The 19,943-nt window shown below is 40.3% G+C and overlaps 2 protein-coding genes across 2 annotated transcripts in view; both read left to right on the top strand.

The window, feature by feature from the left end:
• The window catches only part of SYCP3 (synaptonemal complex protein 3), a 746,653-nt gene that overhangs the window by 615,514 nt on the left and 111,196 nt on the right, over positions 1 to 19,943 (top strand). The window lies entirely within an intron of this gene.
• The window catches only part of GNPTAB (N-acetylglucosamine-1-phosphate transferase subunits alpha and beta), a 69,054-nt gene that overhangs the window by 27,034 nt on the left and 22,077 nt on the right, over positions 1 to 19,943 (top strand). Inside the window, exons 7-8 of the mRNA XM_075209267.1 lie at positions 255 to 389; positions 13,323 to 13,484. Of these exons, the coding sequence (XP_075065368.1) occupies positions 255 to 389; positions 13,323 to 13,484 (297 nt within the window). The remainder of the gene's footprint in view (positions 1 to 254; positions 390 to 13,322; positions 13,485 to 19,943) is intronic.

Genomic DNA, 19,943 nt, shown 5'->3' with positions numbered 1-19,943 from the left:
TTAAGAAATTTAACTCACCCTCTCCTGGCCCTTGAGATCTCTTCTCCTCTAAGTGTTTGTGCATATGGGTACAGCCAGTGTACATCAAATATCACAAATAAGCTTTGAATAATGAAGTGTATGCCTTATGTTAAAAAATAACATTGCTTATGCCTGATCCATAGGAAAATGGTGTAGAGTTATGACATTTTCGGTTACATATTCTAACTGCAAGATCTGTGTCTATGAACTGAAGTTTTGTCTTCTTCCTACAGACCACTGATAAAGATTCTCCTGGGTTAGTATTCATGCAAGATCTGGTTTTCCTGAGTGGATTTTCATCAACATTTAAAGAAACAGATCAGTTGAAGGCAAAACTGCCTGAGAATCTGTCCTCTAAGATTAGACAGGTAAGGAAACCCTTCAATAAAATATTCTGGGTAATTGACCATTTAACTGGTAAGGAAAGTGTTAATCAGGGTTACTATAGACATATTATTGAGAAGATGATATTAGGAGGAACCTTCGGTTTAAGCTGTCAAACTTGCAAACAATAAAGTGGGAGCGAGAATACAGTAGTATCGTGCCCGGGCGTTTGTATTTTCTAGGTAGAGGGAGTACAGCAGAACGTCTCTTTATATCCGTTTTTGTATTGTATTGTATTTTTTATTTTTTTTGCAGTGTGTATACTATGTAAAAAAAATGTTATCCAGGAGTGACAGGTTCTCTTTATTATAGGATAAGTTTCCCATTAATCTTGGTGTTCTAGCGCGTGTTTTGAAACAATGCTAATAATTTTACAAAACATTTGTAAAAAGGATTGTGATTGGTGGATTAGGTCTTAGGGTTTACAATATTAATAACTTAGTGGGCCGTCGTGTCCTGCTCAGACTTGTAGTTTCACAAGCTTTTAAGAGCCCCAGGCTGCCTAGATCTGGCATATCTTATCATCTAAATAAGTGCGTGACATTGCAGTTGATAGGGGCAGGTTTAAAAGTGCTGGATCGGTAGACTTTATTAGCCTCCCAGCAATTCTAGGCCTCAAATAGTGCTGCTTTTGGGACAACTAGGTGGAAACAAAGAAACAAGGTAATGACCAAAAAATATATTACTTGTAACGTGTGTTACTGAAATAACTTTGCACATGTTTTCTGATAATGTGGTTTTTGTTTTTTAACTGTGCTGGTAAAGGGAGCACCTTAAAAATCTAAAAATTATTCAATTTCAAAGTTTACAAATTTACACACAAAAAAAATCTTGCTCAATCCATTCTGCACTAAGTGAAAACAGGACCTTATCCTGGACTTTAATGTTTAAAGTCCAGGATATTGTCCTGTTTTCACTTAGTGGCCACTGGATTGTGTAAGATATTTTTTTTGTGTGTGTAAATTTTGAAATTGAACCCTTTTTAGATTCCACTAGCACAGTCTTATTCATTATCCCAGATACCAGGTTCCCTTGCTTTGGAAGTTCAAACTGCTCTTTTTAGGGAACCTAGGAATGCCTAGAATGAAATGAGGAAGGGGTTTCTTACATTTGAAGGCTCAGTTTTTGGTTTGTCTCAGTTCCTGGCTTATCCCCATGCAATTGAGTCTGGAATGATTAGAAGAAGAACATTTTAAAGAAAAATACCTTTAAATTCAGTGGAAATAAATATTTCATATTATCTACATACGAGTATTTGCAATTCAGCAGCTTTATAAAGAAATATATATCCTTAACTATTTCTGTCCATGATTTTGAATATCGACTTGTGTATATTCAGTTTAAAAAACCCAAAACCAACAACTAAAATTAATATTATTTCTTCATTATAAATTTATAGTGACAGACTTAAGCAAAAGTTGTTGGGGACTTGATAGCTAAATGTTTTCTCTATTCTTGTACTAATAAATTCTATCAAAAGAAATGGAGTATTACTTTGATTGGCTCTCTTACAGAAATTCAGTTTTAAGCTATACACAAGGCTTGATTAGCTCTCACTACTTGAATTCTTCTAAATAGAGATGCTCAGACTCGGTTCCCCGAGAACCAAATACACCCGAACTTAGCAGATCCGAGAGCCGAGGTGGCCCGGTACTTTCCCGCGCCCTCGGAATTGAAAACAAAGCAAAACGTCATTGTTACGTCGCCGGATCTCGCGAGTTTTGGATTCTATAAGTACCGCCCTCCACCGCGATGCAGCGCCAATTCACAGACGGACAGAAAAGACACTGTTCTTGGCAGTTTCTAGTGCAGTGGGGCACCGTCATAGGTAGAAAAGAAAGTGGAGGGGTAGCAGTGTTCTTCAAAGTCTCTAGTGACATTCAGGAGAGGTCCATTGCTAATTGTCATTGCTGAAATAGAAATAATAGGGTTGGCAGGCTTGGTCTTCTAAATCTGCAGTCAAATTGTACGGTGTTATATAGCTAACACGCAAACAGGAAGCTCTATTGCTAATTGTAATTGCTGAAATAGAAATAATAGGCTTGGCAGTCCTGGTCTAAATCTGCAGTCAAATTGTACGGTGTTATCAAAATGGATTCACAGCAGTACACAGAAGACTAGGAGCACCAAGCAGCTGCTGGCACCAGTCATGATGATAGTAATTCCTCTACGTCATCTGCAAGCTTTAGAGGACAATGTATGTTCAGATTAAGAAATGACACAAACCCCTGAGGAGAGTCTATCCACGAGTGCTATGTGTAATCCTGACCTTTCTGATAGTGTACCCATAAAGAAGGCCCCTTTCAGCATTTCTGCAGATGTGTGCATGAACAGCCAAAGTGTGAGCAGGGATACACAAATTAAGAATGCCACTTTGGAATTGCAACAGAATGAGGGGGATATTTGTGTAGCTGACGAGGGCGCTAATGAGGATGTTGATGAGGATGATGTTGTTTGTGTAAGTCCTGCACCAGTGGAAGCAGGACTTACACAATGCATGCAATAAGAAGGCCATTGTCATGCCTGGGCATAAGACCAAAAAATTAAACTCATGTGTGGAATTATTTTTACCAAAATCCTAACAACAGTTATCTAGCCATTTGTAGCGTTTGTAAAGCCACAGTCAGTAGAAGTAGGGACCTTAACCATCTAGGAACCTCATCCATGTTACGCCATTTAAAGCGAGTTCATGGCAAGCTGTTGGGAAAATCAAAAACTTATGCTAAAAAAATAACAAGCAGTCCTTCTTCAGTTAGGTCCCTTCTCTCCGCTAGATCCCGACACCTGCAATCTACACCCACAACACCGTCCTCATCAATATCCTTAGTAGCGATCGGAGTTAGTCCTGCATCCAAGTTGGTAAGGCTCCTCCACTATCCTGGATTCCTCAGAAGAATTCTTGAGCGTTCATCCTGCTGTTGCTGCTGCTGCTGGTAATGGAACTTCATCCCAGAAGCAGACCAAGAAGAAGACTACTAGTAGTTTACAACAATTGACTGTTAAACAATCCTTTGCAAGAGTAAGCAAGTATGAAAGCTGTCACCCAGTCGCAAAGCGAATCACAGATGCCATGGCGACTATGCTATATTAGATCTACGTCCAATATCCACTATTAATGCAGCTGGTTTTAGACAGTTAATTGAGGTCTTGTGTCCCCATTACCAAATTCCATCACAACACCATTTTACTAGAAAAGCTATTCCTAACCTCTAGCAAAAGGTTCGTAAAAATGTAATTATTGGGCTATAAAATTCCATTCTACCCACTGTACACTTAACCACAGATATGTGGACAAGTGGAACTGGGCAAACTAAAGATTATATGCCTGTGACAGCCCACTGGGTTGGTGATTAGCCTTCACCAGCAGGAACAGCAGCAGCATGTACCCAAGTACGTCACATTTGTCAGAGGCAGGCTACTTTGTGTATCACTGTCTTCAGTAAGAAGCATATAGCTGACAGTCTGTTACAAAAACTCAGGGATGTTATTGCAACATGGCTTATCCCGCTTGTACTCTCCTCAGGATATGTCATTTCTGATAATGCCACCAATATTGTGAGAGCACTACAGCTGGGTGAATTCCATCACACTCCCTGTTTTTCTCACACAATAAACTTGGTGGTGCAGAGATTTTTAAAAAAATGACAGGGACGTGCAGGAGATGCTGTCTGTGGCCCGTAAAATATCTGGATATTTCCAGCATTCGGCAACAGCATGTAGGAGAGAGATTGCAGCAGCTACAAGAGCAAATTAATTTGCCCTGCCACCAACTGAAGCAAGAGGTGGTGACAAGGTGGAATTCCACCCTGTATATGCTTCTGCGGATGGAGGAACAGCGAAAAGCCATCCACGCTCACTCCACAACATGACATTGGGAAAGGAGGGGGGATGTGTTTTGCTCAAGCGTAGTGGAGAATACTTTCCGTGTTGTGCAAGTTGCTGAAACCATTCGTAGTCACCTGTGAAGTGAGTTCAGACACTGCGAGCTTGAGTCAAGTGATTCCCTTAATTAGAATTTAGGAAAAGCAGCTTGAGAAACTGAAGGAGGAGATGAAACAGAGCAATTATGCTAAGGATGTCGGACTTGTAAATCAAGTACTTTATTCGCTTTACCGGGATCCAAGAGTTATCAAAATCTTGAAATCGGATCATTACATTTTGGCGACTGTGCTTGATCCTAGGTTTAAGACCTATGTCTTCTTTGTTTCCAACTGACCCAGATCTGAAGAAATGCAAGGAGCTCCTGGTGAACAAGATGACAGCTCAAGTGTTACGTGATAGGACGGTGTCTCCTCCTTCAGTTTCTCACTCAACTGCTGCTACGAAGAAAGATAGCTTTCCCAAGAGACCCAGGGATGATGCAGATGACTCTGCACCAAATTTTGACATCACGTCTGGTCTAAAAGAATTGACCAAAAAACGTGACACCTCTACTGTAACTCCACCTGATCCTACTATCAACATCCAAAGGATGGTGGAGGATTATTTTCATGAGAGCATAGAAATAGACACATCAGACAGTCCCTTTACATACTGGGAGGAATTTGGAGACCCATGTACCAACTCGCTTTGCACTGCTTAAGCTGCCCACTGTCTAGTGTTTACTCTGAAAGAGTTTACAGCACAGCCTGGAACCTTGTCAGCGATCTGCGGAGGAGGCTACTTCCTCAAAAATGTGGAAAAGATGATGTTCATAAAAATGAACTTCAATTTCCACGAGGAAGGCCTTTCCCGCCAATTGCATCAAAATACTGAGACTTCTGTAATGGTGGATTCCAGCGGTGCTGAATTAATAATGTGTGAGGATGATGTACAAACTGATGAGGGTGAGGATGACGACAACAAGATCTTGCCACAGTAGAGTTCATTAACAGCACTGTTACCTTAGGTGCCTTTAGGCCATTGATAGCTTATTTTGTGGGAGCCCAAACAAACCAAGCAACTCAGCCTCATAAGTGGCACTCCTTGTCGCTGAAGTGCTTGTTTTGTTAAAGTGTGCATGTCCTTTTTAAGACCCAACATAAGGGTGGGTGGGAGGGCCCAAGGACAATACCATCTTGCACCAATTTTCCTTTCAACTACCGCTGTTAGCCAATGTTACCTACATGTACTATATACTGTTGTGTGCTTTGCAAAAATCTTAGACACCCATTGATGATGCAGATGACTCAGCACAACATTTTGACATCTCTTCTTGTTTACTGTAAAAGAATTGACCAGAATTAGTGACACCTCTGCTGTAACTCCACCTGATCCTACTATCAACATCCAAAGAATGGTGGATGGTTATTTTTAATTTTTTTGAACAGTATAATGACAACAGTTTTATTAACAAAGAACAACGTTGCTTGCAGAAGTAATGTAAGCATGGATGTCTATATAGACGTGTATATGTATTACCTTCCACTTTGCTGCTGTTTCATCAGTATTGCACAAAGTGTTTGTAATCTGCACTTTACATCAAAGGTACCTAACTATATTATACGTTTTTGGGAATTGGGGTTAGTTCGAAGCTCATTGATGAACTTGCTTTTTTCTGTGGCTCTTTTTAGTGCATTGACTGGCACCCTGGATTGGTGTGGGTCTGATAAAAGCATGCATCTCGGGGTGGGGTCTGCCATCGTCATTACTTATTAGCTGTAGAATTACCACAGTTATCCAAGGAGCGGGTGGAGCGATCAAATGAACCATAACTGATTTCATGTTCCAAGGACAATTCCATCTTGTACCACTTTTCTTTTCTGCCACTGCTGTGTGGCAATGTTTCCTAGATGTGCTATGAACTGCCATGTGTTTGAGACATTGCTCTGTCGCTTAGCATCCAGCCAGGTCAATGCAGTCATTGTTCAAAATTGACTGCAAATTACTTGGAATTAGTGTTATTGAGGTTAATAATAATGTAGCAAAAAAAAGTAAAATTATATGATTTTATAAAAAGAAAATTGGGGTTTTAGAAAAAAATAGGGATCCAAAACCAAAACACGCAAGGGTGGTTTTGCCAAAACACAAAATTAATCCAGATCCAAAACCAGAACACGGGGGTAGTGAACATCTCTACTTCTAAACAGTGTTGAAAAAAAAAAATACAGCTCAAATGTACCTGGAAATGCCCAGAAACAGAAACATTCTAGAGCTTAGATTGTGCCTTTAGAAATCATTTATTTGAAAGTCAGCTATAAGTCAATGCAAAAACAAACTTTCTCTTTCCTACCATTGGAGTATAATAGGTGGACTAGGAGTTTAGGCACTTGTTGAATGCACACTCCTTCCCTACTATGCCCCTTGTGATAGCAAGCTCTGTTTTTGTTAAGTGCCTAGGAGATAGGACACATCTGTATAGGCTCCTGCCAATACTGTAATTAGGAATAGTTTTTCACGTTTTTATTTTAATCCTTTTCTCTCCCTTACAGAGTGCAGTGCAGGGACCATTTGAAAGACCCAGTTGAATGATAAGCCTGTCGGCTTCCTTCACCCTGGGTCCCTGCGCAGGGGCGTGTAGCCTATTTGCTTTAGTCACCTCTCACACCATTGGTGGCAGTTGAGTTATCTCCTCTAGTAATAAGCAAACGCGGCTGCTTAAAGGGTGACTGTCACGCTGTAGGCCTATGAGGCTGAAGATGAAATGACACTAACCGGTATTGGTGCCACTGATCAAACAGGCGCGGAGTCTAACGTACCCCTGGTGTTCACCAGGGACCCCCGCAAGGAGGTTTGGACTTCGCAGCAGAGAGCACGCAGGTCGCGGACCTATTAGCCAGTTACCAGTGTAGCGTAGAGAGGTCAGACGGTTCCGGGTCACAGCAATCAGGAATATCAGGTACAAAAGGGTAATCCAAAGAATAGTCGCCAAGCCGAAGTCACAGTACAGAATGGGTCACACAGAAGAGTAGAATGGTCGCCAAGCCGGGGTCACAACAGGTAATCAGGAATCAGAATACTCAGGAGTATGGAGAAATAAGGGAGCCAGGAACACTGGTGGTGAACCTGTTACTCTGGCACCCTAATGGCGCCAGAGGCAGGTTTAAATAGAGACTAGACTGAACTGATTGGTGGAGAGCGGAGGAGGCAGCGGGAACAGAGGCAGCGTCCCGTTGCCTAGCAATGGAACTGAGACCAGGGCGCATGCGCCCGCTATCCGGAAGTCCAGCGGCAGCCGACGGGGAGATCAGACGTCTGTTCCCCGTCTGACAGGGGAATCAGCGGGGACGGCGTCTGACAGTGACACAGTCAGACCTGTCAAAACGGCAGAATTTGGGAGCTGATTGTGTCAACCAGGAGTGAAGCTTTCCAGCCTCTTCTCCCCGGTAGTAGTCATTTCCCGATAATGATAAATATAAAAAACCAGATACTTACATGGCCGACCATACATTAATAAATATAGACTGACATTAAAAATGACACCTAATGTATCCGACAGTGTTAAGATAAATTCCAAAGAGTAGAAATGCCGAGATGCCGTTTTGCTGTCTGTTAAAAGTGCGACTGTCATATTCATGGTTTTAAAGTGGCAATGCCAAGTCCCGCAGCCTATCTAATCTAACCTAAGTGTTAGGGTTAGGCTGTGGAACCCACCATGTCTGCTTTAAAACCGCAAACATGACAGTCGATTTGAACCCCTAAGTCGCCAGATGTATTATGCTGTGTTTTTTACTCTGATCTTCAAAATCGCTGGTCATCTCTAGTAATTTGCTGGGAATTAAAGCTCTCCCGTTATTTGTAGCCAACTCTTCCGTGTGTTGCCAACTCTCCCTGTGTTTAGGGGAAAATTGCCATATCCAACACGCTGCTTCCTAGATGCGAGATTGCTAAATACATCACTGTTACACTGCAGGGCTATACAGCCGCAGGTCCCGGTGGCTGTCAAAAGTGTAAAAATAGATGAATCTTTGAAAGAAAAAAAAAAAGTCATGGGGTCTCCCCATCCGAGTACTACTAACCCTAGTGCTGCCAGCCTACTGCTGGTTGTGCGAAAATCAGGGAAATATATGCGTGGGGTCTGATTTTCACGTAACCAGCACTAGGCAAACCAGCCGAGGTGGTTGGCACTATAGCAGGGGGACAGGCTGCAGGGGTCTCCCTGCCATAATGCCAAACCAACCCCAGGCTATTCAGCACTAGGCTGGGTTCCCTAGGGAGTGTTGTCCGCAAAAAAATGAGCGCCCCCTCCCCCCTCCCACACTAGGAATAACCAGCCCAGTGGGTGTAGGGTAATAACAGCGATGAAAGTGGTAAAAAAAAGTCCCAGCCATGCCGGGTTACCCTAAACAGTGTGGGCATGCTGATGGTTGTAGATGTACAAGCACCAGAATACCCATGGCAGCCAGATTATGCAGGCACTTGGAGAACCACAAGTGCCAGCATGGCCTGACAGCCATGCCTGCCTGTGACCTTCTACTTCCAAAACAAAAATGTTTAAAAAAAAATAAAATAAAAATACAACACCATGTTTTAAAGCACAACATTTTAATGAAAATAATTAAACCCCAATAAATACATAAAACACCCTCTTTAATACCACATCTATTTATTAAAAATAATAATAACCCCATATAATCAACAATATGTCTTCTTCTTTTGTCAGCCGCTTTTAATCCAAAATATACTCTGTTCCCTAGATCTTCGTGTCACATAGACCCCCATATTTTTTATTACAAATGTCCATGCTTGTAAACAATCTTCGGGTCAGGAGGACCCCCCATTTGTAATTCCAATCGGCTTGCACTCCTCTTTCTTCGGGTCAGGGGGACCCCCATTTTTATATGCAAACCGGAACATGCATGAAAAAAAAACAAAAAAACGCAGTAAAGACACAACACTAGCTATGCTTGTAAACTGTACAAGCAACGCAACGCTAATGATTATAATAGAGCCGCAAGCTCTATTTATAGTCTATGGGGTTTTTCCACGCTGTCATGGGAAACCCCTTAGACTATAAATAGAGCTTGCGGCTCTGTTATAGTCATTAGTGTTGCGTTGCTTGCACAGTACAGACGTTCCTTCAGGGTATCTTCCACGTTCAGCCACCCTTTATACATCCAGTGGAACCATGGGATCTCAATATTGTGCTGAGGGCTGTCACTAATCCCCTTTGAGCCTTTGGATTCAGTGAATCTACATCATGTTACTCGGAAGGCGGTGTGTTCTTCTTAGCCATTGCTTCTGCTCGTCGAGTGTCGGAGCTGGGAGCACTTTGCTCCAATCCTCCATTCTTGGTTTTCACGAAGATAGAGCAGTCCTCTGCACTAAACCCTCCTTTTTTCCAAAGGTGGTGTCCTGGTTCCATTTGAATCAGGAAATTGTTGTTCCAGCATTCCCTCCTTCGGTATCTTCAGATGAGACTCTACTTTTGTTGGATGTTGTTCGTGCCCTTCGTTATTATGTTGATCGCATGGCTTCTGTTAGGAAGACCAATGACCTCTTCATTCTCTGTTACGAACATAAGAGGGGCTGGCCTGCATCCAAGCAGTCCATTGCTCGTTGCTTCACTTCCACCATTCGGTTGGCTTATGTCCGTACCTCTCACCCAGTGCCGGAGGCTTTGAAGGAGCATTCCACCAGGGCAGTGGGCGCATATTGGGCGGCTGGTCATGGTGCTTTGGCGGAGCAGTTGTGCCGAGCGGCAACGTGTTCATCTGTCCATAATTATTAGAAATTCTACAAGTTGCACTGCTTTGCATGCGCAGGTGTGAGCTTTGGGTGCATGTTGTTCCATGCATCTGTTACAGAGCAAGCCCTCCCTTAGGGACACCTATGGTATGTCCCCAATGTTTCGCAGTGTCCCCCAATGAGAGGAAAGAGAAAAGAGAATTTTGACTCGCCGTAAAATCTGTTTCTCTGATTCCATTGGTGGACCCTCCTTTTTGCTCACTGCTCACCCTCCCTTTGCTTTGAAATTGGTTCTGTTTAAATTGTTTTGTTCTGGTTTTTGCCTTGTTGGCCTTTCTTCTCTGCTTTGTTATACAAAACTGAGCTTGCTGCCACGGAGGAGGTGCATGGTAAGGGAGAAGTGTGTCTTCAACAAGTATGATAAGTGCCTAAACTCCTAGTTCACCTATTATAACCCAATGTATTGCAGTGTCCCCCTTATCAGAGTCAGAGAAACAGATTTTATGGTGATTAAAAATACTCTTTTGTGCCCCTTGTTTAGGGAAATAATACATTCTGTATTATTCTGTGCTGCTGGAATGATCTTACTGGCATGTCACATTTCCAATATGTATTTGAAACACTAGGTGGAGCCCTTTCCTAATATGTCTGTCCTTTCAGACTACATATTTTATAGCACACACTATAAGTGGGTTGTGCAAGTGAAAGATTAGGAAAGCAACCATTTAAATGTCTGCTGGGATGGTATGAAATATTTTGTATCGTGTCTAATCTTCACAGCATATATTTTGTACAGGACACAGCGTCCATGTTCTACCAGTAATTCAAGTTGTCCTGGGCGAACTGTAGAGTTTATAACACTCTAAATCCCACCAGTATCTGAGTTCTTAACAGCTTTGCAAAAACATGTGCGAGAAACGTCACAACTTTCAATCATTCGGAGCAGTGTAGCACAGGGTGTAGTGGCGTCTTGTGGATTGTGTCTTTTATGTTCTAAGCAGTTAGCCAATAGGTACATTTAATACATCACTCTAGCCTTTATATCTAGCAAATTTTTATCAAATATTTATTTAACATTTTATTTTTTTGTACCATGTTAATATCTCTCTCTATATAATATATATAAGAGAGAGAGAGAGAGAGAAATACAGCATATGATTATAACTGCAATATCTACAAAATATCTATTTGTGTTGTCATGTTATATATTGCTGCCTTCATAAACCGTCTTTATGTTGCTTCTAGTTAATCTATTTATGAGCTGGAGATTTCCGCTGACATGTAGCAATTCAAAGTGAAAATATTTGGTCTCTCCTACCCTTTGATACCTATTATATAAAGTAGAACTTGGCAGGGGGCACATGCTTTTTATTTATTTTGTTACAACAATATTGCTGTACGCTCACTTAACCTTTTGTGCTACTGTGAAGCTGATATGTTTATGGAACTCTAGCTATCTTTAACTTAATGTTTTATATTTGGGCTGATTCCCCAAAGTTAAATGTAGAACTATGGGGTAGGGGTCACATGTTTGGGGCACCCATTACTCCCAAGTAATTTTTTCCTGCCGGTAATGATCTCTTCTCCAGGCCTCTACACTTTGGAGAAAATTACGTAATTTAACGCTTAGCTAATTTTTTTTCATATCTCCGATTGGACTGCTGCACTGGGATTTCGATTCATTTAAATCCCTCCAAGTTGTTGAGCCCAAGGCAGTAGGAAAAAGTATATGTTTGCTGATCACTATCTTAGCTGTTGGGAAAGATAAATATTTTTGTTTCTGTATTTGTTTTCTTTAAATGAGTGGGCATATTCTTTAAATAGTATGAATCATTAGAGCAAGATTTAACATAGATTTATTAGTTTGGTTTACAAAGCAGAGGTGGCGGTTTTTAATCCAAGACTACATACACTATATGGACAAGTATTTGGCCACACAAGTTAATTATTGAATTGAGGTGTTTCAATCAAACCCGTTGCCAGAGGTGTATAAAATCAAGCACCTAGCTATGCAGTCTCCATTTGCAAACATTTGTGATACAAAATGGGTTGTTTTGAAGAGCTCAGTAACTTCAAGCGTGGTACTGTAATAGGACGCCACCTTTGCAATAAGACTGTTCGTGAAATTTCATCCCTGCTGGATATTCCACAGTCAACTGTATGTGATATTATTATAAAGTGGAAGCATTTAGGAACAACTGCAACTCGACCACGAAGGGATATAAAATGCAAAGACTAGATGGGCCAAATAGTTCTTGTCTGGGGTTCTATATTTCTGTGGATTGTCATTATTTTTCATAACAGAAATGAAAGGTTGGTGCACAGCTATATTTGTGTCTATCAGATGCTTTCTGCTAGAATAGTTGAGTATTATCATGAAATGTAATATGCTCATGTCAAGTCTTCACCATCCCAGTTGCTCTTCCTGAATAGCAGTATCAATGCCAAATAACAGGAATATTACACCAGAGTCAGCTGTTTCTCCACGCATTGTCTGCTATTCTCAATGTAAATGTTGTTCTGTTTTTAGAAGGCCTTTGGATGCCTGTTTTCCCTGCCCTGTGACAAATTGAGAAAATCTGTCCGTGTCAAATAACAGTTATACTGCAGCTCTTTTCGATAGCTTATTATGTGTTTTCTAACAATATGAGGTGTCCTAAATTCATCATCCTGTTGTCATGTGTTAGGAATCTGTCCCTTAATAAACAAATAATATATGATTATTTGCATCATTAAGTGCATATCTTTAATTGCATTAGGGTTCTTATTCTTTGTTGAATTTTAAACTCTTTCCTGATTTCCAGACCACGGGTAACGGAGATGCTTCATCTGCTTGCTTCTGTCTGTGGTTTATAATACTTGTCATGTCCTGGAGCATTATACCTCTGTCCTGTAATAGGCGTAAATATAGTGATTTAGTTGTAGTGTTAAGTTGGCTGTTATCTGCAGTCTCTAATGATGGGCGCGCACACACAGCAATTTGACACCTTGACATATTTAAACTATGTTGGCTCCAAATATGAGTATGCGGGCCCAAAACAAGCTCTGACTTTAAAAAAATAAATAAAAGGTGTTGACAGGCATACATGTAAATCTGATCAGACTTTGCATAATTGTGGTTGCGATGCTTTGTGACACTTAATTCTGGTAGGTATGACAGCAGAGCTTTATTTACAAACAGCAAAGCAATGAATATTTCTTTTAAGGTATGCTGTCTTCCAAATAACAAAGTTGACAATACAGATTTTCAATAGAATTGGAAAGCCATTAATAACTTACTCCTCCTAATGGTCTCTCTTTCTTCTCTGCAGATACAGCTGTACTCTGAAGCAAGCGTAGCACTTTTACAACTGAACAATCCCAAAGATTTCCATGATCTTAGCATACAATCCAAAAAAAATATGACTATAGAAGGAAAGGAGGTGACACTGAGTCCAGCTTACTTGCTGTGGGATCTAAGTGCTGTCAGCCAGGTATGTGATGAAGTCACCATCTTCCTCCTTGGGTTACAGGTTGGGTATCAAGCTGTCTCAGGGTCTGAATTCTACGAAAATGCTAATTGACAACTACACTGAATATAATTGGGGCTCAAAGGTCACAGATCAATTTTCATGCCTGGCAAATCAAAACCTTTCAACAGAGAAGCGCTCTAAATGGTGGTACACGATACATGGCCTAGTATAACTTAATCCAGAATTGAAATATCTTTAAATAGTGTCATATGAGCACTCCACAAGTAACTTTTGGATACACAAACAACATACCCATGTAAACCTAAAGGACTACTTACATTCTGAAATAAAAATATTGAATCATGATCCCAAATTTAAAAGGTGCAGAGTTACAGGTAATTTAATTTAAGCAATGCTTATATTAATTTCCACTTGTAATCATTGATTGGAGTGATTGACTGCGGACACATTCCTTTCATTATATGTTGTCTGCACTTGGGAGAAAAGTCATTGCTACATTGAGCAATGCAAATAACGCTTCTGATGCATAGGGCAACATATGAAAGTTTATTTGTCTATAGTAAGAACATTCAGTCAGATTAATAACAGAAATCTTGAAGGGATATGAAGCCTTTGTATATGCAGTCCTCTGACGTTAAGGCCCACTTAAAGGCTAAGTTTTTCTTTTTCTTAGATTCTCTAGCTATTGATATTATAGTGTGGGAATGTTTCGATCTGGTATTGTCAATCAACCATGCTGTGTCATATGTCCCAACATTTAGAATCATTAAATTGAGACAAAATAAGCACCACCTCTGTTCCGCCCAAACTCGGCCCCACAAATGCTCATATATTTAAATAAATAAAAAAACTTTATCCACTTTTGGTTAAGCCCCACCCCTTTTCAGCCCTTAAATATTTAAGGACTTTATGACAAATGTCTTCAGATCTGATAAAGTTTGTATTGTGGGGGTCAAGGGCCTGCTGCATACAGCACACTTACTGCCTTCAGTTCTATTGAAGTAACCTCTCTCAATCTGTAATGACTTAATGGAGGGAAAATTAGCTGCGAAACAAATATGTAAAAGTATTGATTGATAAGCTGAAAACTTCCTATAATTGCTGAAGTGAAATACATGTACAGTATATGTCTGTATGTTATTGGTAACTATACTATAGTTGGGCAACTTGCACATTGGTTTAGTGTTTTCTAGAGACCAAGGGGTATATTTATCAAGCTGCGTGTTTCAAATAGTGGAGATGTTGCCTATACCGATCAATCAAATTCTAGTTATTTATTTAGTACATTCTACAAAATGACAGCTAGAATCTGATTGGTTGCTATAGGCAACATCTCCACTTTTTTAAACCCGAAACTTGATAAATTTAATCCCAAACATCAAAAATCAGAGGCTGGTAAGGAGGAGATGAAACCTCAGGTGGAAAAAGAATGGTGATACATGAGAACCAAGAATAAAATACTGTCAAAAGGCAGGAAAGAAATGGCAGCCCACTTAAGGAGCATGCAAATGTGCCACATTCCCAAATCTGCAAAACCTTCTGTTTGATCCATCCATCATTACTGCTATATATATTCCACAAAACTGGTTGTTTTCTTTGAATAACTGTAGTTCATGTCGACAAAGGGAACTTCATTATAGAAGCAACAAAGAGGAGAGACTCCGTGAGGATTAAACACAGTAGTCCAATTCGGTGTCTGTCTAGCTCAGCAACAGGCTACCTAATAACCAGTTATGTAGGGAAATAGAGTAGCCTGTTTCTACAACTTACTGATATTGGACATGCCCACCAAATTATAAAATAGAACCCATATCTTCACAACCAGGCAAACACTCTGAAGAAGAGTGGGAATAGTCTTCCCAACTTATTTTGGACCAAATTCAAAAATGGTAATTTTTCATTGCCTATCCGATGTTTGATATAGCGGTTTAAATATTTTAAAATTGACTGCTGTTTCTACAGCCAGTAGCTAAGCTCTGAGAACCTAGGAGCAAAAATATGAGCGGAATCCTCTCAGACATGTCCCCTCTTTCTTGTCTATCACCAGTTAGGTCTTATTTGGCCTCCTCATACCTTGTCCACCCCCTCCAACTTTCCTTTCGAATTTGATACCCTAAAAATATAGAAGAGCTTGAATAGCAATCTTTTGTAACACATTTTTAGGTTTTCTGTTGCTTCCAAATCAAAAATTGTGTGGGCTAATTGACTAATGATTACTCCTTTGAAGAGATAGCTCATTGGTTTACTCAATTCAAGGCTTAGCTATGCCTTTTCTAAGAACATAGCAAAAGAGGAAACTGATGATTGTTTCTTCTTTGTACTATTGAGAATAGGCAAAAATATGGATGAACTGATAATTTATACCATTTGATATTTAAATAAATGCCACCAAAAAGGTGACAAATGTACATTTTGTGGGGATGTAGACAAATTAAGAGATTTTGGTCAATGATCTGCAAAACTTTGGTGTTTGCACTATTTTGTTGCCCTGGGGAACTATCTGAACAAATTGTTGTATTTTGTAACCTTTTTCCTGTTAACGGTTATGTTGGAAACTTTTTTTTTTTTTTATGAGACTACATTATATTGTCCCTATTTTGTTAATTTGATTTTAACAAAAATGTAAAGTTAAACAAAACCGTAAAATAGGAAGCAGTTATGCAAAGCTGTAAGTTGTTTCTGGAACTTCAAAAAAAAGCTTTTATGAACTGGTGGCCCAGTAATTTGGGGATCCTCAAAGGAGAGGGGGCAGGAGGGGTGATATATAAAAAGCGGAGCTTAAAGAATGTATGCCCTGAGAAAAGAACTGGTGTAGATAAGCTATTCACACTGCGCAGTGAGTGTGATGCACTAAAAGGGAACTGTGGAGCCACAAACAAAAGGGCTATGGCAAACTTTAAATCCCTGTAATGGTGTTTTATATGCCTGAAAGGTGTGTTGTTGTTGTTGTTGTTTTTTGTTTTTTTTTGTGTGTTTTGCTATTGATATGTGGCGAAAGTTATATAGTCTACTGTTTCTCGTTAAATACCAGCAATTACTGTTATCATATAGTGTTTATAAAGTTATGACCTCTTTCACAGCACTGTACAGTAAGCAAAGAGAGCACAGACATATCCATATATAATTGAAAACAAGAGGATTTGTGAGAGCTATTTAAAAGATTGAGTAGTTCAACAGATGTCCGCATTGTAGCTCCTGCTAAATATGCACCAACAAAAAAGACTGTCTGAAAGTCAGTGTGTCAGACAAAATAATGGGCACTGGGCTTACCAACACCTCTGTATACAACCACAAGCATGGTGATGTTGGTTAATTAACACTGCAATCGTACTTTTTCTACTTTCTGTATGTCCAAATCTACTTGTGGTTCCTTTATATTTATGTGTAATTAAGTGTTTTAAAATGTGAGCGTTTGATCACCTTGATTCAGGCAAATGAACAGTTTTCTATGTTGGGTAAATATGTAATATAAGTGTAAGAATATCCAATTTATTACCTGACATAATGCTCTAGGGGGAGGGTGGGTATAGCTAGGTGTCCATTTAAATTCAGATACTGCTGAAAATAACACGTCCCTGTGTCCCTTCTTAAATAATGTCAAAGGCAAATATCTTTGACATGAGATCAATGTTAGGGCTTGTTTATATTTACTAAGCATGTCACTCTACGCCACACAAGCCCGTAATCTAGATATATTTATCTTGGATAGATTGTTTATTTCCATAATAGGTATCAAAGGTGCGATGCCTTGGTAACTGGCCCATTTTCCCATCATTAATATGGGGATAGATGCTGATGTCAATAACATATTTTCTACTATACTCTTCCGCCACTAATTCTATTTTAGCCGACTGGCTTTAGTGGCCTAGTGTATGAATTGAAGTCTGTACAGTACCTGTCATAGGAATGTGACAACACTGTCAACTGACTTTGAACATAATGAACATTGAATAGTAAATTATACAAGTTCGTTCATGTTATGTCTATAGAGTTTTGGCTTTGAGAGCTGTTAATATAAAAATGGTGGAAGTCATATTTCAACAAACTACTGTAGTCCAGTGTGGGGTGAAACAGTTGTATATAATTCTATTGCTGCTTTGACAATTTCAATAGCCTGGAGTTTTGCACTTTCTTATTTGATATATAATGAAGATTGTTAGTTATCAATTCATGTGGTAAGCTCAGTGGTTTAAGAAGAGTTGAACCCATGTATATGTTAAATGTGTAATTATAATGCATTGTTTAATTTTGCAACAACTTTCTCCTGAAGCAATTTTAAAGTGTGTGAAAGATTACTGATCTGATGAGTATTCAGTGCAAAGCCTGAACTAGTGACAATACAGAGAGCATTCTAAAGATCAGTCTACGAAACTGAGACTATCTTAGCAACACTACAGAGAACATTGTACTGGCCAATGTACAGTACAGAGTGCAGTCTAACTGACAAATAATCAAGAGACCATACTAGTGACCAATATACAATGCAGAAACCACTATACAAAACAGTGAAAGTCATTTACAAAGTACAAAATGGCCGCTCCACGGCACAAATGCAGCTTTGGACCCAACATTCCTTGATTTGCTCAACTGTGGCTGGATTTCCAGAGGCGAGCATTGGTTTGCCGAGCAAGATGGTCGAATTGGCGGAGTAAAAAAATTAATGATGCAAAAACGAACTTCACCGCCTAAGCTGGTATCCACTATAACAGGGAGACCTTGACCATGGGGTCCCTCTGCCATAGTGAAAACCAACCGACTACTTGGGCTAAGGGGGTGTAAAACTTTTCTGGAGTCCTCTAAATCGAGGATACACAATTTGTACGTCCATTATCTAGGCATACTTCAAGGACTGAGACAAAGTGAGACGTAAAAAAAACAGTTCTAATATACCCTCAGTCTCATTATTTATTTTAAGCCATAAGTAAGGCCTAATCAAGCAGTATTTAATGATAAAAAGGGGTTGGAGGCTGCACTTTGATGTGGTGTATATACTTTTGCACAGTGCACCTCTAAAGATTGTCCACCTCTGCACCCATCAAGGTTTCCTTTTACTTTGTGAAGTCAGCTCTCAAGATCAGAAAGAAGACACATGCACCTGATGTTTGGCTATGTTAGATAGCCATCATATTTAGTAGCCTTCTCACAGAGCTCAGTAGACAGCACCCCCCATTCACAGAGGAAGGGGCACAGTTTTACAGCTTTTTTTTTTTCTCAACAGTGGTATATGTATTCATGGGCGGATTTGTAACTTAAAGTGGCCCTGGAAAAAAATCTGAAAGTGGCCTCATGTAGGTGGGACCAACTTAATTGTAAGCGGGCCAATATAAAGTACGTGGAGTTAGCATACCATTAGCCCTCGCCACATCAGTTTCAGGCAAGGCCAATGCAATACGCAAAGGTAGGCAGAGTGACAGCAACAGCAGGTAGAGCCTGTCACAGTTGGCAGAGCATTGCACTGGTAGGCGGAGCAAACAAGGGTAGAGTAATACACCAGTGGGTGGCGTACACACATTGGTTATGTGAGTAGAGCAGGTTAATCCAGCATTTGGGAGTTCCCAGGTTTAGCATCATTTTAATAGTAGTTGGGTATCCCACCAGTTCAGAAATCTCCCTAGATAGAAGTTAAATAAAAAAAAAAATACACATTGCTTCTGCCTACCTTTATGCAAAACTTTAGGGTGTTCCAACTGTGGTGGTTTGCCCTTACCCCCCAAGGAAGGGTTTCACCTTACCAATGCCCTTTATACATCTTAATGCCCTCTGTACATCTTTGCGCTTGCTCAGGAATGGCAGCAGGCAGGTGTGAGTGCATCTGCATGCACAATGAGATGAAGACTTTTGGAGGATGGCCTGGTGTCAAGAAGGCCAGCAGAGAAGCCAATTCTCTCCAGAGAAAGCATCAGGGACAGACTGATATTCTGCAAAAGGTACAGGGATTGGACTGCTAAGGACTGGGGTAAAGTCATTTTCTATGATTAATTCCCTTTCAGATTGCTTGGGGCATCTGGAAAAACGCTTGTCCAGAGAAGGAAAGGTGAGCGCTACCATCAGTCCTGTGTCATGCCAACAGTAAAGCATCCCGAGACCATTCATGTGTGGGGTTGCTTCTCAGCCAAGGGTGTGGGCTCATTCACAATTTTGCTTGAGAGCACAGCCATGAATAAAGAATGGTACCAAAACATCCTTCAAGAGCAACTTCTCCCAATCATCCAAGAACGGTTTACTGACAAACAATGCCTTTTCCAGCATGATGGAGCACCTTGCCATAAGGCAAAAGTGATAACTAAGTGGCTCGGGGATCAAAACATCGAAATTGTGGGTCCATGGCCAGGAAACTCCCCAGACCTTAATCCCATTGAGAATTTGTGGTCAATCCTCAAGAGGCGGGAAGACAAACAAAAACCCACAAAAGCTGACAAACAACAAAGCATTAATTAGGCAAGAATGGGCGGCCGTCAG

This window comes from Mixophyes fleayi, chromosome 4, assembly GCF_038048845.1.
Source record: "Mixophyes fleayi isolate aMixFle1 chromosome 4, aMixFle1.hap1, whole genome shotgun sequence".
NCBI classification, from domain to species: domain Eukaryota; kingdom Metazoa; phylum Chordata; class Amphibia; order Anura; family Limnodynastidae; genus Mixophyes; species Mixophyes fleayi.
The sequence above is the reverse complement of the archived record's forward strand: the minus strand, read 5'-3'. Positions and strand labels throughout refer to the sequence as shown.